Source organism: Colletotrichum acutatum (assembly GCF_030867785.1).
Source record: "Colletotrichum acutatum strain CBS 112980 chromosome Unknown BDZ83scaffold_29, whole genome shotgun sequence".
Lineage (NCBI taxonomy): Eukaryota > Fungi > Ascomycota > Sordariomycetes > Glomerellales > Glomerellaceae > Colletotrichum > Colletotrichum acutatum.
This window is the reverse complement of record NW_026849023.1, coordinates 216,254-236,795: the sequence shown is the minus strand read 5'-3', so window position 1 is coordinate 236,795 and position 20,542 is coordinate 216,254. Positions and strand designations below refer to the sequence as shown.

The 20,542-nt window shown below is 54.7% G+C and overlaps 9 protein-coding genes across 9 annotated transcripts; 4 read left to right on the top strand and 5 right to left on the bottom strand.

Moving 5' to 3' along the window:
- The first annotated feature begins 3,284 nt into the window (after positions 1-3,284).
- BDZ83DRAFT_237742 (uncharacterized protein) lies at positions 3,285-4,256 on the top strand. The gene has a single exon (XM_060501854.1). The coding sequence runs from the start codon at positions 3,515-3,517 to the stop codon at positions 4,022-4,024; it is 510 nt and encodes a 169-aa protein (XP_060366893.1). The 5' UTR covers positions 3,285-3,514; the 3' UTR covers positions 4,025-4,256.
- Positions 4,257-4,857: 601 nt separating this feature from the next.
- Positions 4,858-6,858, top strand: BDZ83DRAFT_614892 (uncharacterized protein). The gene has a single exon (XM_060507874.1). The coding sequence runs from the start codon at positions 5,055-5,057 to the stop codon at positions 6,672-6,674; it is 1,620 nt and encodes a 539-aa protein (XP_060366892.1). The 5' UTR covers positions 4,858-5,054; the 3' UTR covers positions 6,675-6,858.
- A 727-nt stretch (positions 6,859-7,585) lies between these two features.
- BDZ83DRAFT_614891 (uncharacterized protein) lies at positions 7,586-9,073 on the bottom strand. Its single transcript, XM_060507873.1, has 2 exons — positions 7,938-9,073; positions 7,586-7,884 (listed from the first exon to the last, which is right to left on the bottom strand). Exon 1 carries the CDS (start codon positions 8,856-8,858, stop codon positions 8,049-8,051), a length of 810 nt encoding a protein of 269 aa, XP_060366891.1. The 5' UTR covers positions 8,859-9,073; the 3' UTR covers positions 7,586-7,884; positions 7,938-8,048.
- Positions 9,074-9,226: 153 nt separating this feature from the next.
- On the bottom strand, positions 9,227-9,864 carry BDZ83DRAFT_614889 (uncharacterized protein). The gene is made up of 2 exons (XM_060507872.1): positions 9,842-9,864; positions 9,227-9,787 (listed from the first exon to the last, which is right to left on the bottom strand). Exon 2 carries the CDS (start codon positions 9,551-9,553, stop codon positions 9,365-9,367), a length of 189 nt encoding a protein of 62 aa, XP_060366890.1. The 5' UTR covers positions 9,554-9,787; positions 9,842-9,864; the 3' UTR covers positions 9,227-9,364.
- Positions 9,227-10,285, bottom strand: BDZ83DRAFT_614885 (anaphase-promoting complex subunit 11). The gene is made up of 4 exons (XM_060507871.1): positions 9,925-10,285; positions 9,842-9,873; positions 9,724-9,787; positions 9,227-9,659 (listed from the first exon to the last, which is right to left on the bottom strand). Exons 1-4 carry the CDS (start codon positions 10,064-10,066, stop codon positions 9,616-9,618), a joined length of 282 nt encoding a protein of 93 aa, XP_060366889.1. The 5' UTR covers positions 10,067-10,285; the 3' UTR covers positions 9,227-9,615.
- Positions 10,286-11,074: 789 nt separating this feature from the next.
- On the top strand, positions 11,075-12,153 carry BDZ83DRAFT_750553 (rhodanese-like domain-containing protein; the record flags this gene model as incomplete). Its single annotated transcript, XM_060513930.1, has 2 exons — positions 11,075-12,039; positions 12,099-12,153. 2 exons carry the CDS (start codon positions 11,075-11,077, stop codon positions 12,151-12,153), a joined length of 1,020 nt encoding a protein of 339 aa, XP_060366888.1.
- Positions 12,154-12,725: 572 nt separating this feature from the next.
- Positions 12,726-14,144, top strand: BDZ83DRAFT_237526 (40S ribosomal protein S2). The gene is made up of 4 exons (XM_060501852.1): positions 12,726-12,759; positions 12,832-13,146; positions 13,325-13,582; positions 13,655-14,144. The coding sequence occupies exons 2-4, from the start codon at positions 12,877-12,879 to the stop codon at positions 13,910-13,912; spliced, it is 786 nt and encodes a 261-aa protein (XP_060366887.1). The 5' UTR covers positions 12,726-12,759; positions 12,832-12,876; the 3' UTR covers positions 13,913-14,144.
- A 582-nt stretch (positions 14,145-14,726) lies between these two features.
- On the bottom strand, positions 14,727-18,358 carry BDZ83DRAFT_573852 (uncharacterized protein; the record flags this gene model as incomplete). Its single annotated transcript, XM_060504656.1, has 3 exons — positions 14,727-15,061; positions 15,140-16,134; positions 16,203-18,358. 3 exons carry the CDS (start codon positions 18,356-18,358, stop codon positions 14,727-14,729), a joined length of 3,486 nt encoding a protein of 1,161 aa, XP_060366886.1.
- A 56-nt stretch (positions 18,359-18,414) lies between these two features.
- Positions 18,415-19,548, bottom strand: BDZ83DRAFT_573648 (uncharacterized protein; the record flags this gene model as incomplete). Its single annotated transcript, XM_060504634.1, has 1 exon — positions 18,415-19,548. One exon carries the CDS (start codon positions 19,546-19,548, stop codon positions 18,415-18,417), a length of 1,134 nt encoding a protein of 377 aa, XP_060366885.1.
- Between the last annotated feature and the right edge of the window lie 994 nt (positions 19,549-20,542).

The window sequence follows — 20,542 nt, the reverse complement described above, 5'->3', positions numbered from 1 at the left end:
GAACGGCAAGCATCCTGGTTAACGGTCACGAGTCCGAGGCTCGTCCGCTACCACAAGCCGGACTGCCTCAGGGTTCGCCGCTTTCGCCCGTGCTCTTCCTCTTCTTCAACGCCGATCTCGTACAGCACCAAATCGACGAGAACGGGGGCGCGCTGGCCTTCGTCGATGACTACACGGCGTGGGTCACAGGCCGATCGCGCGAAGCAAACCGTCAGGGCATCCAAGATATTATCGATCGAGCACTCGCGTGGGAACGACGAAGCGGGGCGACGTTCGAGACGGACAAGACGGCCATCATCCACTTCACGCGCAACTGGAGGCTGCCGGCGGACTCAACCAGCTTCGTCATCAAAGGTGACACTGTCCGAGCAAAGGACCACGTCAAAGTATTGGGAGTGATGATGGACACGAAACTCCGTTTCGAAAAGCACATCGCAGACGCGACGACAAAAGGGCTGGAGGCCGTGCTGGGGCTCAAACGGCTCAAAGGCCTGTCTCCGGCGACGGCCAGACAGCTTTTCGTGGCGGCCGTAGCACCGACGATGGACTACGCGTCGAACGTCTGGAGGTACAGGTGTCGAGCAGCGCAGATGAGGGTGATCAACCGAGTGCAGAGGATTGGCGCCCAAGCGATCGTGGGAACCTTCAACACGGTGGCCACGGCGGTCGCTGAAGCGGAGGCAAGCATACAATCGGCGCAAGAGAGGTACGACAGAAAATCAACGACATTCTGGGTACGGCTGCGAAGCCTTCCCAAGACCCATCCGCTTCGACGTCTGCGGGCGGTGGCCTTTAGACGGTTTCCGTCACCCTTCCAGTTGATGGCGGAGGCCTATCGCGACCTACCCCTTGACAAGCTGGAGACTATCGAAGGGTATTCGATCGCTCCTTGGGAACGTCGTATTGATACAGTAGTCGACGACGACACGGTCAAGGCCTCTGAGGCAATCCGGTCTGGATGGGCAGTGAGGATAGCGACAGGGAGCTCAGCAAGGAACGAGGTTGTGGGCTTTGGAACGGCGACGACGCTGCCCGCATCTTTCAGAGGGGGCGGTGGCGTCGTGACGGCCTCGCGTACGTTCGGTCAGAGAACGGAGCAGAACCCGTATGTAGCAGAGCTAGCGGCACTGGCAGAAGCGGTCAAGTCTCTCCCAGAGAGACTCGAGTACCGGGCCATCCACGTCTTCACCCGCAACAAAGCGGCAGTGTTGGTGATGCACAACCCGCGGCAGCAGTCAGGCCAACAAGAGATCCGACAACTATATGCCAGCGTGCAAGCTCTGCAGAGACGAGGCAACAGAGTCACTCTCTTCTGGCTTCCATCATCGATAGAGTCAGACCTGGCGCAAGCGGCCAAAGCAGCAGCAAAGGAAAGTACCCAAGTAAACAAGACACCACAAAAACGGCCGGCCAGAGCCTACTCGACGGCACTTAGGATCGCTTTACAGAGCGTGCGACAGAAGCACGGAGCCTTGCCCGACAACGTAGGAGCATATTCGAAGAAGATCGACATAGCCCTGCCGGGAAACCACACACGCAAGCTGTATGACGGACTGGCCTGGAAAGAAGCCAGCATTCTAGCGCAACTACGCACCGGAATGGCAAGGCTGAACTGGTACCTCTACCAGATCGGCGCAACCGCCGCGGCGCTATGCGCTTGCGGGCAATCTGCAGAAACGGTAGAGCATTTTCTCTTTCGATGCACACAGTGGACGGCACAGCGGACTCGGATGCTCCAACAGACGGAAACGCGGAGAGGAAATCTGTCATACTTCCTGGGAGGAAAGCGCGCGTCCGACCCTAAGGATTGGTCGCCAAGCGTAGACGTTGTCAAAGAGACGATCAAGTTCGCCATGAGCACGGAGAGGCTAGATGCACAGATCAGCCAGCAGCGAAACCACACGCAACTAACATCATCAAATTAACCGGAGACACCCCCACGCATCCTCGTGCCATCGACAGCAGGACTAGCTTCGGCCGCCGACGATAGGACGTCGAACACTTTGAGAAACAACTCCGAGATGGCCTGCTACTAACCCCACGAGCAACCGCAGCATCGACATGCAAAACTAAAAAAGACACATACGGAGACGAACAAGACTTGTATGGGCTTCTGGGAGGCAAGGATATGAACGAATGTGGAGAATATGTAGATAATCATGCGAGCCCTAAACAGCTTAGCCGGGGCGTAATAAACTATGTATGTATGTATGTTCCTCCATCCTTGTATGGGCTTCTGGGAGGCAAGGATATGAACGAATGTGGAGAATATGTAGATAATCATGCGAGCCCTAAACAGCTTAGCCGGGGCGTAATAAACTATGTATGTATGTATGTTCCTCCATCCATAGTAGGAGTAATTACCCGCAGAGTGTTTGTAAGCCGTAGAGGTAGTCGTATTTCCTGCCAATTTAACGCCGCGCGGGTATTGTGTAAGTACCAAAGGCATGTATTGGCTGGAGATCTTTGCGTTCATCATATTTTCGAAGTGTAAGTCAAGTCAGATGCCGTAGTCGATGAAGGCTGTCCTCGACTCCCCCCCGCACTAGCAAGAGATGCCCGGGTTAAGTTCTCATTGACCAGGGCTACATGGGGAGTTTTTGAACACAAAGACGTACCCCGTAGACAAAAGACTTGGAACTTGAGACGATGAAGTTCTTTGCCGTGAGTGTAAGTAACTCTACTGCTCAAACTGCGGTACATCTGAAATATCCTTCACGATCTAGGTGTTACCTTCAGTCTCTGTAGCGTATAATGTTGTCTTCTCCGTAAAGTTGTCGTCCTTGGTCAATAATGAGATGGGGTAAGCCATGTTTCGGTAAGCCATGTTTCCGACAAACCAAAGAAAATTGCGTGATTTCTTAACAGCAATTATGGACTGGCGCAGAACGGATTCAACTTTTGGAAATGTTGGCACTCAGAAGACGCCGGCCCACAATTACACTTTCTTAGACGTTGCGTCACGCGCGCGGTTGCTTCGCCACGACTTCCGTTGGAGAGATCTAGAGACCATGAAGAACTGCACTGTTGTTCATCAGACATTGAGCATCGATAATATCTAATGGCCATATCCGTAATTTTCAAGCCACACTTGTCATTTCTACTGTACCAGACTACCTCGTAGATATGCCAAGACCAGAACGCGAGGCTCATGGCTGAGTGCCATGGTTATGTTGCGAGGATACGTGATCAGAATCATGATGCGTTTTCACGCTAGAGACATATTGTCCCGTAATTACCTGGATTTCAAAGCAAAGCTGGTTCTTCTGTACAGGAATACAATCTGCTTACAAACTTGAACAGATTGCCAAGAGTTGAAGCTATCGTGACTTGTAGGCTTGCAAGTTGCAGAGAAAGCATCAAGTCATAAGCTCCATGATATCTGCGTCTTGGGGGTTTCCTTCTTCAGACCAACACCTTCACCGTCAGTCTACAGTTCCATCTCATCGCTCACCACATCTTCTCTTTATCCATACTCAGAGTTTTACTCAAACCCCAATCCCAACCACCCAACATGCTCTTCGCCAAGCTCTCCGCCTTCGCAGCCCTCCAGCTCCTCTCCCTCCCCGCTGCCCAAGCCCAGACCAACAACAACGCTTCCGCGCCCACCACCACCGTCCCATCCTTCACCTGCAACCCAGGTTACCCCGTCTCCTCCGCTGAGCAATCCATAATCTTTACAAACTTCCTGCGCAAGTTCTACCTCGAAAAGGACGTCTACCGCGCGGGGAGGGAACACATCCTCCTCAACGCAATCAACCACAACCCCAACGTCAACGGCGACCGCGACGCGAGCTTGGCCTGGGTTGCGCCGCTCATCGCCGAGTGGAATGTTACTATTACCAACACGGGCTTTGCTGATAACGTCGGGTGGAGTCATGTGAAGGTGGAGGGACCTGGGATGGGGCGGTATACTGTTGCTGTTGATATTTGGCGGTTTGAGGGGAGTTGTATTGCTGAGCATTGGGATGCGTTGCAGGTTGCGCCGCCGGCGAATAGAACGAACCCGTTGGAGTTGATTTGAGGTTGCCTAATTGAGGTGGCTAAGGCGGATGTGCTCAAGAACTAGAGATTTGACAGACTAGACTGTGTTACCGGCGAGATGGAATTCACATAGCTTGATATTCGCACATAGGGCTAAGTCATAGGTATTAGAGGAGCAGACAATATACTGGTCATAAATGGAGTATCCGCTGTCTTCCATAAAATCACCAAAGAGACTGATCCTAGGGAATCAGGCCGTTACCAGCAGATGCCGCCAACTTGTGTCTAGAGCATTGATCTGATGTTTATAACATTGGTGACAAAATACCCGGCCCCCAATTACATAATCGGAGCCAAGTAACTGATTTTTTGGGTAAGGTGGTTCGGAGGGCTGGCAAAGTGTCGCCTTCTACTCCCGCACTACGTCCACAATTCATTGTGTTCTTGGGGTTTTCTTACCAAGACCTCCACAATCTGAAGATCGAAGATGACTTGCATATCGGTAACTCTGGGCCAATCGGAGCTGGCCAGTTGAATTCAATCATGATGTTTACTTGGCTACATATCTCTAATTTCTTGAACTACTTACCTAGACAAGCAGTTGGGGCTCCATCCTTCAGCCCTCGAGCAGATCATTATAGCCAACTAGTCCTGGATGTCCTACAATCTGAGCATCGCTAAGTCGACTATACAATTAAGTAACTCGCTGGACCCAGGCCCAATTCATTCAGTCGCGATGAAGTAACAGATCTTCGAAGCTGTCTTGTCCCGAATCGTCAACGTCATTGCGAAGGCCTCGTACTATGTCGGATGTAAGCGACACCATTGAAGAAAGCCGGTGGGATACCTCCAATCAAGTGCCGACCCAATGTCACACTGGGCAATCTTACATACTAAACTCTATTTCACCGAAGAAGTCTTTCTGGACGTCCGAGGCAGCCGGTGAAAATGAAGTATTCAAAAGCTTTTCAGCACCGTCGCACGAACTGTGAATACATGTGAGCGACCAACATTGTCTCACGTAATCTTCCTCTTCGCATACAGACACACACAACATCTGATTCGTGGTCATGCTGAACAGCTCTTACTCGATGCAGCAGTTCACCAGGGCCTTATTGGGCGGCCTCTTATCAATCTCCCCTCTCGCAGTAGAAGGCTACTCATGCTCCTCGCCCGCCGAAGCATGCGTGATCCTCGCCTCCACGCTGCCGCCTGAAGTGTTCGCGGCCCCGAACACGACAGACTACCAGTCGGTTCGGGACGGCTACTGGAGTCAAACTGCCGGAGGTCTAAGCCCGGCCTGTATCACACGTCCTAGGACGACCGAGGAGGTGGCATCAATCGTCAAAGTGCTCTCGTCCTGCGGCAACAATGTTCGATTCGCCATCAAGAGCGGCGGCCATGGCTCGTCCCCAGGATGGTCCAGCACCGACGGGGGTGTCCTCATCGCTATGGACGCCATTAGCGAGACCCAGAATGTAGCAGGCAACGGATATGCTCTCGTCGGCTCCGGCGCCCGCTGGGTCGACGTGTACAAGACCCTCGAGCCTCAAGGCGTGACCGTCATCGGGGGCCGCTTCGCGTCCATCGGCGTCGGCGGCCTGCTCCTCGGCGGAGGCATGAGTTACTTCAGCGGACTCCACGGCATGGCGTGCGACAACGTGCTCAACTACGAAGTCGTCCTCGCCGACGGCACCGTCGTCAACGCCAACGTAACCTCCGAGCCGGACCTCTTCCGCGCCCTCAAGGGTGGCGGGAACCAATTCGGCATCGTGACGCGCTTCACCCTCAAGACCTACCCGCACGCCAACCAGGTCTGGGCCGGCATCCTGACGTTCTCACTCGACAAGGCCAAGGAAGTCTTCGCTGCTACGCAGGCCTTCAGCGCCAAATACGACCCGCAGTCGCACATCTACCTCAGCATGGGAGGCGGCGCGAACCCGCAGTTGGATTTCCTCAACGTCTACGTCTTCTACAACGCCTCCTCGCCGCCTTCTGGTAACGCCAACCCCTTTGCGGGCTTCTACGCGGCCAAACCCACGGCAGACAGCACCGCCACGCAGAACTTTTCCGCCCTCATCACGTCCAACAACAACGGCAACCTACCCTTGAAGCGCTGGCTCATTGGCGGCCACACGTTTCCCAACCTCCAAGGGCAGCAGGGCGGGGATCTCTACCTGCAGCAGTGGCAGGCCTTCCGCGACAAAGCCAACGCCACGGCGGCGGGCGACCAGGCGCGCATCTTCTCCATGGCTCTGGTCCCCGTGCCCGCGGCCGTCACGCGCGCCGGCGACCGCATGGCCTCTGGCGGCGGCGTCAAGAACGTGATGGGGCTCGAGGCGGATGCTGGGGACGCCGCGTGGGTCGACTACACGCTCGCCTGGGCGGAGGCCAAGGACGACGAGAGGATGTTTGGGTTCGTCGAGGGTATCAGTGCGGACGGGGACCGGCTGGCGAGGTCGTTTGCGCCTTGGGTGAGGAGTTCGAATGCTGTTGAGGGGGACGGGGCGGTGTCTGCGGAGAAGGCGGCGTTTTATAGGACGAATCCGCGGTATATGAATTATTCGCTTTTGAACCAGCCTGTGCAGGCGAGTTATGGTGAGGAGAATAGGCGGTTTCTAAGGGAGGTGCAGAGGCGGTATGATCCTGCTGGGTTGTGGAGGAGGGATGGCGGGTTTCTCTGGGAGTAGGTAGCTCTTAAGCTACTGATGGCCAATAATTGAGGGATCAATAATAGGTACTTGAGCGTATTTGAAAGTCGAACAAATGGACATTTATCAATCCGAAGACCATTGAGAACAGTGAAGGCCTCGAGACAAGAGAGGTGGAGCTAGACCTGAGTGTGGGAGAGAGAAAGGGGGATCAAACTGTTGGACTCCGTGTATTGCTCACCCTAACGTGCATTATTCTCTTACTTTGGCTTCATCTTATACCCTCAATCGTTCATGACTAGTCACACTATCGCATTAGAGAATCCGTGACGAATACGGAGATGACAAATAGCAATGCGTTATAGTGAGGGCTGAGTGCGGTGGCACTTAACCTTGAACACCGATACTATACAGCAGGCAAAAAGATGCCCTTCTTAAATATCACTAATGTGATGAATAGCAATTCGCAGGAGTTCTCACCACTAGACACGGAAGAAGATCTCACAATGCCTATGAGATGTTAGGAAAGCTAGAAATCTTTGCTATATATATATATATATATATATATATAGCTGCTTCTGCCGCGGACGGTCACGGTGCCGTCTTCTTGGCTCGGCTCAACATTCAAGCATATGCCGACAACCATGTCCGCTTGCTGTAAGGAGAATCTCCGTCAGTATAAGCAACTAATGAGTCTATGACGCAAGTGCTTGGCAAGCTTTCCGAACAAAGGAGCCTCATAGTATCTGTGGCCATCATGAGTCGCTTTTTGAGAGACCAGGAGCACAACTTAGCAACAGATGCAGTTCCTTGCTTCCCCAATAGACGATGCTTCAACTACACCTTTCCTTCTCGTCCCATCAATTGCAATCATGTTGAGAATCAAACTGGAATGATTGCGCATGAACTTGGTCAGGAAGCAGAAGGAGATAGGAAAAGATTTTGAGGTATGACGGTGCCTCTGATTTCATTTTCAATTGGGCAAGAACATGTGTAATATAATTCACTTTCAAATACATGTTTTGTATTCAGGTCGCCTGTAAACGACATATTCCAAGCTATGGACTGCCAAGGTCGCTCAGTCTCAAAAGTAGAGCATATTTGCTGCCATCCTAAGGTAGTTTGTAGAGAAAGGCATCTATACTCCGGGTTCCCATCATGATTCGTGATTCGTGAATCGTACAAAGGTCCAGCTACTCCACCACCGTCGCCGTGGTCTGAGCTGACAGTAGGCCAATCCTCTGTCATTCTGTATAGCCGATCAGCATCCATGATTGGTCATCGTGTGTTGTGAGCTCTTACCTTTTAACCTTGATATTACGAGTCTGGACTCCTCCGTAGACCATATCAGAGGCCCAGTTATGTAGCTGGTAAATGGCCGAAATTCGATCGATAGGTGCACACATGGCAGCATCACTCCTCGGCCGGTTCAGCCTCAGCATCGGAAGGCCTCGTCTCACGCGCCTTCTCAGCGCGACCCTCACCAGCCTTGACAACCCGCCGAAGCACACTCATTTTGCGCTCGAAATCCTCGAGAAGCGGCCCGTACTCCTCGCTCCCAGACTTGACCACACCGCTATTTGAGCTCGGCAAGCTCTCTGCACGATCTTTCTCCTTGTCTACCAGCGTCGTGGCGCCCTCGCTTTCGACGCCCTCAATCTTGAGCACCAATCCGCCCTCCTTCTCGCCCTCCTGTCGAGATATGCTGGCATCGGTCACGGCAAAGTCTGCACTGAGACTGGCGACGGAGGACACCTTCCACTGGCCGTCTTCGCCTGGGATCACATCGAGGAGGACGGCTCGGTTCGGGTTCGGGTTCGGGTTCTTTCCGGGCCCGGATTTGGAGGTCGAGGCCGAGGGGGTCGAGGTTTGGTTCGAGGAGTGATGCGCTGCGAGCGCGGTTGTGAGGGTGTCCGGGTCGTCGTCTAGGAAGATGTACTTGACGGTCGGGTGATGGGTGGTGTTGGCGGTGGAGTTGGAGACGAGGGTGAAGAAACCGGCGGGATCGAGCTTGGGCAGAAGGGCCTCGTCGACGGCCTCGTTCTCAGCTGCGTCATCTGCTTCCAACGTGGGGATGATGGCTGTTGTTGTGTCGGTACCAAGCTTGTTGTCGGGTGGTGAGCCGGCAAGGGCGGCCTTCTGGCCTTGTGAGGAGGACGAAGACAAAGGCACCTGGGCGGGCTGTTCGGCCTCGGGGCGCGGGGACGTCGGGACGTCGGCCATCGTCAGACGATACAGTTCCTCCGTGGTCGCGTGATCCTTTCGAGGGGAAATGTATTCCCAGGGTGGTCGAGGGCGAGGCGGGCGGCGGGGAGTTGAGGTGTTAGTATCGACAGTGTCCCTCGCGTCGCGCTGACTGTCATCTTTTCCTGGGGTAGAATGGGAGCTGCGGTCGGAGGTGGTCTCGAAGATGAGCTGCAGGGTGGCACGGGAACTAGCTGGATAGCTGTTGGGCGCCATGGTGGAGCGGTTCCAGGCTGCTGGGGACGTCTTATCGCTATCGCCACGTGACGGCGGGGTGCCTGATCTGGCATGTGATTGCGAACCTCCAACTTTGAACATCAGTTCAATAGGGAAAGGAACAAGATCGAGAAACCGCATTGCCTTGAACAATAGCTTTCTGCTTCCGTCAGAAATATATATAAACACATACTCTGTGACGATTTATGATATCCTGACTTTTTCTTCGCTGAGGCCATGCTTTTCTCACTCCAGGCCTTGGTCTCAGGTCAATGGAACGAGACGTGATTGTTGAAAGCGTCTTTGCTTGTCACTACCACGAATACCATCACTTTTTTCATCCTGTCCTGAAGAATTCTAGACCATATGTGGGAGTCTTTTTCTTTGGCTCGCGATGGGACGGCCGACAGGGCTAGGCAGTCTGTTCGTAAGTCCAACAGAACCTTCGCAAGGGCCATGGGTATCGCTAAAAACAGTTCGCCAAACGCCAACCATGTCAAATCATTTCCATGAGAAACCCCTAGCTCTCGTTTGTCTCATTCTTTGGATCAGTGAACTCGAATTCTAGAATATGTCAGTTGGTGTTGACTCAAAAAGAACGTCGTTAAACAGATGAGATGAAACTTACTTTGACGGCACATTGGGCACTGGCCCTTTGCTGAGTCCTGCTTGATCCACTCCAGGATGCAATGCTTTGAGCTGTGTTAGCATGGGCAATACGGTGACAAGCAAAGAGAAGCACTTACCATATGGAAGTTGTGGCCACACTTGCCAGACACTAGTTGTTATTAGTTACGCAATGATGTCGTGGAGGTGGAAAAGAACATACGGATGCTGCAGTCATCACCAGGGTACTTGCAGGTTGGACATGTGCCGTCAAAGTGGACTTGACAGATACCACAGACATCGTCTTCGGGGATATCCCATCGCCACGTCGCGACGGTATTCCACCGGGTGATCTTAACCTTCATGGGGGATGTTGTTGTTGATAGAATTGGATATCTGGGGGATATGATTCGTTTGTCGTCAGTATTTTCAGAGAGATACTGTTGTGAAAAGAGTGGTATGCCTTGAATGAGACCCTCTGTTTCTTTGCATGAAGTGGTAATCTTGTTGTCGTGATTTTAGCCCTGGGGCTTTTGTTTGTTGGAGTTGGGAAGGCGGGACCATGGCAGACTGGCAACTGCCCATGGAAGGTGGGACTTGTAAAATCTGCGGGGCAACAGGGCCCTGCAGCCAGTCAATCATGTCAAAACCAGATGGCGACATGGCCAAAGCTCCCCGCATTCGCGCCAACCGTTCCCACTCACGGAGTACGTACAACCAGTCGGCCACCGCACCTTGTCTTTTTTTGCTTCGTTTTCCCAGGCGGTTTGTCGCGATGCTCCACTTAAACGGAGTCACTGGTGACCGGCCGGACCCCGACCTCCTCTGTCTCCTCCCGCTTATCACTGACTGGGAACCAGTGGACGCCCCCCGAATTCCTGCGACTCTGACAATCGCTCCGAGGTAGAGGGTACCCCATCCCCATTCCATCCAATCCTTGAGGCCTGGCTACCTACATTGCTCCTTCTCCAAAAAATCCCGTCCGACACCACCACCAGTCCACCACCACCAGTGACCACCGACCGCGGCGTCCAGGACAAACAACCATCAGCCAAAGGGAAAAAACGGTAGTGACGGCAAGCCTCATTTAGAGCTTTCCCCTCTTCCACATTACCTTCCAATTACCTTACCTCCAACCCCGCACTGAGAACCACCACATGCAATGCCTCTGCGGCTCAAGTATTTGTGGTGATTTTCCTCTTTCCCTCTAACCCTTCCGAAAGGTAAAGGGCCCAGCGTTCCGGGCTCCCGCCCTTTGCCGTCGTCACCGACTGATATCGACCGACACCGCTCCTTGCGACCCGGCAATTCCTCCCAACCTGATCTGACATCACTCGCCCATACCAGAACCAGTTGATCCAGACACAGTCAAAATGGTTACTATCGCTATCCTACGACCCGCGCGCGGCACAAAGCTGTCGCAATTCACTGCGCGCTCTTTCCAGGCCACCGCCGCCTTTGCTGCGCGCCGCTCCTTTTCCTCCTACCTCGTCACCCCCAAGGAGCTCGACGAGGCCCTCAAGAAGAACCCTCCCTCCAAGATCAGCCCCGAACCGCGCACCATTCCCCTTTGCGCCTCATGGTTCCTTCCCAACGATGGCCGCACCGGCATTGAGGTCTATCGTCAACAGCGGATTCCCAAGGCCCGTTTCTTCGACCTCGACAAGGTCATTGACCGCCGTAGCGAGTACCCCCATATGCTGCCTTCCGCCAAGGACTTTGCAGCGGCCATGAGCGAGCTGGGCATCCGCAAGGAGGACACCGTCGTCGTCTACGACACCAAGGAGTTGGGTATCTTCAGCGCCCCGCGCGTCGGCTGGACCCTCAAGATCTTTGGCCACCCAAAGGTCCACGTCCTGAACAACTTCAAGCTCTGGGTCGAGCAGGGTCTTCCTACCGAGTCTGGCGAGCTCTATAACGTCGAGTGCTGTACCTACCCCATCCCCAAGTTGGATGAGGGTAAGGTCGCCGAGTTCGAGGAGGTGCGCGAGATTGCGCTGGACCACAACAAGGAGGGCGCGGAGGGTGTACAGATCCTTGATGCGCGGTCCCCCGGCCGTTTTGCGGGCACCGACCCGGAACCGAGACCTGGTCTGTCGTCTGGCCACATGCCCGGCTCTATTAACATCCCGATGACCGCCGTCTTGGACCCCGACACCAAGACGTTCTATCCCGCGGAGAAGCTCAAGCAGATCTTCCAGGAGAAGGGTGTCAACCCTGAGAAACCCATCGTATCAAGCTGCGGCACCGGCGTAACTGCCTGTGTCATTGAGACTGCTCTCGAAGAGGCTGGATGGGGATCCCCTGAGACGCGCAGAGTCTACGATGGAAGCTGGACGTAAGTTTGATATATGCTCACTCAATACCAGACTTTTAGTAAACTGACATGTTTTTCAGTGAATGGGCACAGCGGGTCAAGCCTTCTGACTCACTCATCAGGAAGAACGAGTAAGAGATGAAGCGAGAGAGTGCAGTGTCGAGTTGCTTCTAGTTGCGATACCCTCACTACCCCACTTCTGGTTTTCTCTGGTTTTCATGTACGATATCCGGCACATCACAGCTTTGGAGTTTGCATTGCGCATGGGAGAGGTTCGTCAGCCTTTTGGTCGTTTAGGGGAGGGACGCAGGTGGCTGGTGTACATAGCAGGCCACGGTAATGGATCACGATTATGGACAACTTGCGTTTGAATGCCTTGCAGTGCGCATCTAAGTGAGGAAAGAGAATCAGTGTCGATACGTCCCGGTACAATGGGTATATTCATAACTGACGAAGCTGCATTTTCTCTCCTATTTGATGGTCGAGAACATTCTACCCAATTGAAGTGCGAGATCACCCAAACGCAGTGAACTTGCATGCGTGACACACTGTGCTCCAACTCGGTGTGGCTCGGTGAGCAAACACCAAGGTGGAGGACCCCACCCTTCACCTTGGATTCCTGCCTCGAAGCTCAGGCCACCCTCTTAGGGCTCGCCAAACCCGTCCAATGAGCCCGCCTTGAGCACAATCGCAAAATATTCAGCCGGCCCTGACAGCCACCACAGACCCCCGCAAAAAAAAGTTGTACCCGAATCGCGAAATAACTTCCTCCCCCTTCGAAACACCACGCAACCGGACTAACCGCAGCAGCAGTCTCTTTCACTCGCGCGCTCAACACACCTTACCCGACGACACAAAATGGCTGACCGTGGTGCAAGCGCCCCCGCCCGTGGAGGTGGTGGTTTCGGAGCTCGTGGCGGTGACCGTGGCCGTGGACGTGGCCGTGGTCGCGGACGTCGCGGCGGCAAGAGCGAGGAGAAGGAGTGGCAGCCCGTCACCAAGCTCGGTCGTCTCGTGAAGGCCGGCAAGATCAGCTCCATGGAGGAGATCTACCTTCACTCCCTGCCCATCAAGGAGTACCAGATTGTCGACTTCTTCCTGCCCAAGCTCAAGGATGAGGTCATGAAGGTGCGCACACACAACATTCCAATTCGACCGGGAACCGAAATCGATTTTCGCAGACGACGACGCAACAATCGCCAATGCAGATGAAGATTTGGGTTCTCGGGAGTCGCTTGGGATATCAATCTGTTTTTTTGGAGAGGGAGGGAAATGCTAATTCGTGGTTTCTTTTCCCCAATTGCAGATCAAGCCCGTCCAGAAGCAGACCCGTGCCGGTCAGCGCACCCGTTTCAAGGCCATCGTCCTCATCGGTGACTCTGAGGGACACGTCGGTCTCGGAATCAAGACCTCCAAGGAAGTCGCTACCGCTATTCGCGCTGCCATCATCATCGCCAAGCTTAGCGTCATCCCCGTCCGTCGTGGTTACTGGGGAACCAACCTCGGTGCCCCCCACTCCCTGCCCACCAAGGAGTCTGGAAAGTGCGGTTCCGTCACCGTCCGTGTATGTACATCCCGAACTCGATTCTGCGCATAAGATGAAGAAGAGGAAAACTGACTAGATGGAATTCCACAGCTCATTCCCGCCCCCCGTGGTACCGGCCTTGTCGCCTCCCCCGCCGTCAAGCGTCTCCTCCAGCTCGCTGGTGTCGAGGACGCCTACACCTCCTCCGCCGGTTCCACCAAGACCCTCGAGAACACCCTCAAGGCCACCTTCACCGCCGTCTCCAACACCTACGGCTTCCTTACCCCCAACCTGTGGAAGGAGACCAAGCTCATCAGATCGCCTCTCGAGGAGTACGCGGACACCCTGCGTGAGGGCAAGAAGTACTAGAGGATGTGTGAATGATGGGGAGAACCTCGGCGGCGAGGAGATGAGAAGAACAAGTGTCGGCTTCGGGATTTCTTCATGGAGTTGCGTGTGTTACACTGCATCGTTGGTTGGCCAGGGCATGACATTAAGGCTAAGGGCAAACTAGCTCCGGATCTGAAAATAAAGATCAAACATTGAATGCAGCCGACGGGTTTTTCAAAAAAATAAGTACGGGCATGAATTTTACGATACCTTCCAGACAACGTCCCCTCGGCCGAGTGATATCATGTTGAAGCGCCATTTTGCAGAGCAATCGACAAATTTTGGAGAGGTCCTAGTGTTGATTTGGTGGAGGCACCACCGTCAACTGAGCGTTTCGAAGACTCCGAGGAGACAAAAAGAACGTTGACAGTCTGCGGGACAGCGCTTGAGATTTTGACGGTCACTGTACCTTTTGGGCCGATACTTCCTCAGCCAGTCTCTCAATGCACAGCTACGTACTTACTCAGCCTCGGTTTCTCGTCTCCCATATATACGGTAAAACATCAGTATTTGAACCAGACAGTGTAAGCCATACGCAGAGGAAAACTCACGATGGTCTGGCTCTTTTAAGAGATCTGAACGCTGCATACACAATGCATCATGCTCACACTCGCTAGATGCCTAATTTTCACTGACGACACCCAGTCATATAGCGCACAGTTGAGATGTGCACCTTTCAATCAAGTACGATGGGATATGCTCATGATAACTTGGATCTAAAAGTACATAGCACACGTAACCAACTCTCATCCAAACGCCTCGAGCAAAGAAACGAACGAGAAACCCTCAAATCCTACACCCAACCAACAACCAACGAAGCCTGCTTCTCAGTATCGCTATCCTCCTGAGCCGCGACGTTGAATCGCACTCGTCTCCGCCGCGGTGGATGCTGTGGCGGGAACAGCGACTGCCGGCCCGTCACCGGCGCCGGCAGAAGTTCCTCCGCACTCGCCCCACCCGCTGCCGACGTCCTTCGCCCCGAGGGGGCCCGCGCCGGAACGCTTCTCGGCACCAAGTCCGGATCAATTTCTATCACTTCAGGGGTTTCAGTGCTGGGCGTCTGAACTGTCTCACGACTGACCCATCCCGTTCCACGAGGCGCAATGCCGTCGTTGGGGAATAGCTCTTCTGTAACACAAGGCAATTAGTAAATCAGATCATACTTTTGTGTCGGTAATGAGTGTGGGCGCAATTTGGAGGACTCACCATTGATCATCGCCTCCACACGCCTCTCAAGATCCCGCCTCTGCGACTCGGTATCGCCGCCCCAGTACTCCGTCACACCAGGGAAAAACTCAGTCCTCCGGTCGTCGCCAACGTGATACGGCACAGAAAGCATCTGCGCCATCTGCGCCTGCCGAATCTCGTCCGCAGTGGGCCTCACGCTCTCCGCGAGCCTCGCCATCTTCGTCCGCAGCCTATCGGCCTCGGCCTGCTTCCGCACCCCTTCGTCCGTCACGCTCCGCCTGATCTCTTCCTGCCGCTCTCTGCTCTGCAGGTGCACCGGCCACCGGTTCATCGAAAAGAACTGCCGCTTCTTCTTCCCGCACACCCCCGGAGACGCCCAGTCCCAGATCCGCTCGCGGTGCAGCGTCATGAAGCGCTTGTTATCCTTGCGCCGGAGAAACCACCGCGGCCTACTCGGCCATAGCGTCCCGTGGCCGCGCGAGAGCTCGTCTATGATGCCTTTGCGCACGACCTCGCGCGCTTCGTCCTCTGTCATCTCCTCCGTCCACGTCTGCGGCTCGCCTGCCTTTACGACGCTCTTGTACGACACCCGCGGCGTGACCGTGTCCTCCTCGCCGGGCCGGTCTCGCGAGAAGCTGCTGCCCCACATGCCCAGGATATCCTGCAGCTGCGTCTTGCGGTACTCCCAGTCGTTGCCGTGGTTGAGGCGCTGATTTATGATTGGGAGGTTCACGGCACACCTAGCGAGCTCGACGCCGAGGCGGTAGCCGAGGGTCCAGAGGAGCTCCTTTGTCAGCGTGCGCGTCAGGTTGATCTCGTCCACCTTTGCGAAAGCCGAGGGCCATTCCCACGTGACGAATGGGTTTGGAACGTTGAGGCGGTGGTACAAGGTCTTGTTGTAGTCCGTTTCTCGGGCCCAGTCGGTGCCTATTTCCCAGTTCATGCGGTGTTCTGGGTGCCAGTCGTTTTTGGGTCGGCTGATTGAGACCTCGCCAGTTTCTGAGCGTTCGTAGCTGAGAGGTTTCGTTTTGTTAGTATCATGTCTTTTTACACCTCCATCACAAGGGGAGGGGGGGCTTACGTGAGTCTTCCATATTCGGCCAGCACCTTACTATACTTATTCACCAAATCATCTGTGAAGAAATAGTCGCCCGTTCGAATTCCGGCGTTGAGAGCCCCGGCAACCTGCTGCAGCGTCTTCTTGCGATCCTGCGCCGCAAAGAGACACTCCTGGCTCGGCTCGTCCAGCAACGTCTGCATCCGCGCGACAAACACGTCAAAATCGCGCCCCAGCTTCGGGAGCACCGACTGCTGGGCCACAACCGTTGTGGAGGGCCCGCAGACAAACTTTAGCCAATCCACCTCCCAACGTTTGAGGGGGCGGCAGTGTCCGCCGTTCTTCTCCCGGTGGACGGCCAGAACCTCCTCCATGTCCCACGAGGGCGCCCCCTGGAGCCCGTACTCGATGTTCTTGATCACACCCTCGAGCATCTCCCGCGGATCTTTCTTGTACGCACTCGTGAGCTTCTCGCGGAGGGTGCGCAGGTGATGAAAGTCAATGAGCACCCTCCTCTCGCTCTTCCTCATAAAGTTCCAGGGCGTCACGGGGCCGTACAACTGCTCGGGGAGCCTCACCGAGTCCTTGTCGATCCCCATATCCTCCAGCATCTTCTCGTGGGTACGCACCGTCTTCTTCCACAATGTATACGCGCGCTCGCGATGGGCAGCCTGCATCTGATTATGCCAGTACGTGATACCAAGCGGGTCAAGCTTCGTCCCCGGCGGCGGCGCCTTGACCGAGTGAGGCTTGTACATGATATCCCGCTTCGCATCAGCCAGCGCAGACGCCTTCTCTCTCTTGGTCAGCGGCAGCACCAGTTTCCGAAAGGGACTCCCGAGCGCGACATTCTCCTCGCTGTTGAAATGCGAGAGACACTGTTGCAGCGCCGCGCGCTTCGCGCCTCGAAAACGGGCGAAGCGCTGCTGCGTCTCGCCCTCGGGGTAGAATTTCTGCAACTTGCGCGTCTTACCCTCGTGTTCGTACGTGTTGACCTCGCCGCCGACGTACTCGTCCATGAGGAGGTAAAAGTTGGCCTCGCCGTGGAGCTCGGCCGACGTCGTCTCGGGCCCACCCGTCATGCACTTGTTGAACCACTCGTCTTCCGTGAGCGCCATGTTGAAGTCTGGCTCGTACCCGAATCTCTTTCCGCGCTCTCCCGAGCCGAGCGTCTCGTCGCTGTTCGGGTCCGTGGACCACACGAGGTTCCCGTCCTCGCGGAACCACTTGAGAAAGGCCATCCGCAGAAGCGGTCCGGGGATCTGGTAGTCGACGTCCTGGATGGACTCGGGCACGCGGTGCAAGAGGTAACGAGGCCGCACGGGATCCCTGGCCCTCTTCTCGACGACGATGTCGCGCCCGTCGAGTAAGGGCGGCAGTCGCGTGCTGACGGTGCTGATTTTAGGAAAATCGACCACGAGCTTCTTTTTGCCGTAGTGGTGCTCTTCGAACAGCGCGTGGGTGCGCAGCATGGCAATCGCCTCGCGGACGTCGACGTACCAGTCCTTTTTGGTGACGCCGTCCATGCGGATGCAGTGCTCCAGGAACTCGTAAATCTCGGCAAAATTGCGCTCCCAGTCGGGAGTGCGGTCAATGTCCTCGTCCGCAAGAAAATTTTTGATGCGGGCGAGCTGGACTTTGGGCGCGGAGACGCGCCAGCCCTTGTAGTCGATCATGCGCAGGTCCTCTTCCGTTGTGGCGGGGTCTTGCTTGAACCAGTTGATGAGCCACCGGCTGTCGTAGGGTTGGCTGCGGAGGTATTCAGAGGTCTCCGCGTCGTTGCCGGTGGCAGTGGCAGCAACAGCATCGGCATCTTCGGGTTCTGGGTCGACCATATCGACGTCGGAGGCCTCTGATGCGGTGCTGGGCGATGATGATTCGGAAACATAGATTTCTCGAGCGGGCGTGAAGATGCGAGGTGGTTGTGTCGACGAAGGTGCGAGAGCAGAGTTTCTCACGAGGCGACTGTTGCGTCCAGATTGGCGTGCGGGTATCTGATGCTGGGTGGATGATGATGCGTCGGTGATGGTGATATAGGGGGCAGTCGTTTCATCACGCGGAGGGGTTCTCCTGGTGTCGAGAATGACAGGAGGTATCACAGGACCTTGAGGCTTTGGAGACGATTCTGTAACTCCTGAGAAGCGAACGGAAGCTCGTCCGTCTTCACTGCCTCCAGGCATTCGTTCGGTGGTAGTCGGACGGCTCGTCTTTGGTGGCTGATCTCTCTGCGTCAGCTTCATTCTCGAGGGCAACTCCTTTGGTCTATCTGACTTACACGTAACCGTGACCCTTTTCGGCCATTATCTTTCTGTCTACTTCGAGAACCCTCGCCTCGAGTAGATGTTACTGTCTTTGATTTAGACTTTTTCCGAGTCCGAATAGTCGTGGCCCAGGCAGCTAACGCACTTGGGGGCATCCGTTCACCCTCAGCATTGTCTCCCTCCCATTCCTGAGCCGAGTCACTCTCGCTATCTTCCTCCTCGTCTTCCTCTTCATCATCTTCGTCGTCTGGTGGAGAGTTCCGTTCAGGGTGCTTGTACTTCTTTGACCTCCTGATGAATTGGTTGCTGCTGTAATAGGAGTCAAAGGTTTGCGGCCACTTCCAGTTGCCGGGGTTTTCGCGAGCGCGCCACTCCGTCGTAAAGGGGTTTCTGGGTGCCTCTCCTCCCTCGGCAGGGGCTCGCGGTACAGTCTCAGGTTGAACCGGCTCTTCATCGACAAGGAGGCTCGACTGACCTGCGTACGTTGAAGGGCCGTAGGTGCCTTCAGGTCCGTCCAGACACCCGGTATGATCCGGGCCGCCGATGCTCTCTCTTTCTTCTCCTACGCCATAAGCGGGACGGCCCTCGCCTTCCACCAAGCCAGACTCGGTCCTCATCTTTGCTGCAACCGCTTCGACCTCGGCCCGGGAGAAGCTGGCGCCCTCAAAGCCTAAGACCTTGGCCCACCTATCCAGATCGTCGCCGCCTTCGACAATCTTCCTGAGCATGATATCTCTCTTCCGGTCTTCTAATTCTGGACTGTTTTCTTCGGCTGCCTTGGCTTGCGCGGCGAGATCCTCGACGCCCTCTTCTTGGGTCACACCCCAGCGAGCGCCTCCGAGGTCTGCATCTCGAAGCCACTCGTATCGTTGACCATACAGGCTTGCCATGAGTCCACGGAAGTCCGCATTGCTATGAAGAATCGCATTGATCTTCCGTGTGGAGATGAGTGTTTCAATGTGTTCGAAGAGGCGATGAGGCTCTGGATTTTCGAGTGCGAGCCGTGTAGCTTCCCACGTATCGGAAGGGAACCTGTGATATTGCCTTCTGACCATGTCGGCCAGTTCAGCTGCAGTACGGTTAGACTGTGGACAACACGATGTTGGCATAGGGCCACACTCACGCATCCTTGCTTGCGCCATCCTGGCCGCCGTTGCTTGTGCTCACTCAGTGCGCGATTGTCAGACTTGTCAAAACAGCAACGGTAAAGGTAAGGGAACAACCCAGGATGAGGGGGAAACTAGAACGCCAATTCTGAAGAGGAAAAAGTCCAAGCTCCAGGTAAATAAGAGCTGTGACGCTGAAAGTAGTTGTTTGAGAAGAATGGTCACTTTGCGCAAGACAGAGACATTGATTGGGTAGCAAAACCTGACAAAAGGAACGGAGAAGTTTGAGAAAGCCGAAAATTGAAGGGGAACTCAAGTTTCCACCCAGACTTGCGAAACACTTCCATTTTACGAATTTCAAAGAGTCTGATGAATCCTCTGAATGACTTGCTCTGTCCCATTGTAGCCAACCCAAAGAGAGCATCACAAGGGGGCATTGCGGTCTTACTATGCGGCCACAAAGACATCTAACGGCGACAACAAAGAAAGGCAACCTGCAGAGGGAGGAAAGGGATAGACGGTCGATGTTTCAACAATGCATACGGAACGCGATATTGCATTGCCTGTTCCGGTCGTGCTCTCTCGCCAGAATGGGTTTTCTATGTGCGACAGAGCACACGGTTTGTTTCTTTGTTGTGTAGTTTTGCGATTGTCGTAAAGGCGGCTACCTGATCCTGTCGCGAAGCTACGAACCCCGGCAACTATGAAATGAGTTTTGAGACCAGAGATTCAGATATTGACAGATCGCATATACTGAGGATCGAGCAGGCAGGAGACCTCAGGTCTTTCTTATCTGCTCCGAGCAGCGGGCTTCCAAATGGCAGTCTCAGAAGTAGAAAAGGCTTTCGCAGACTTCTGCAAGTAAACCAATGCAGCAAAGACCCGTTTCCTTCTGATATAGGAACTTTCCCATCACGGCAAGAACAATGTCTCGTCAGCAGAGTCCCGATGATTCTCTCTCCGACGGCGTGGATGCTCACATACGCGACTTTTCTAA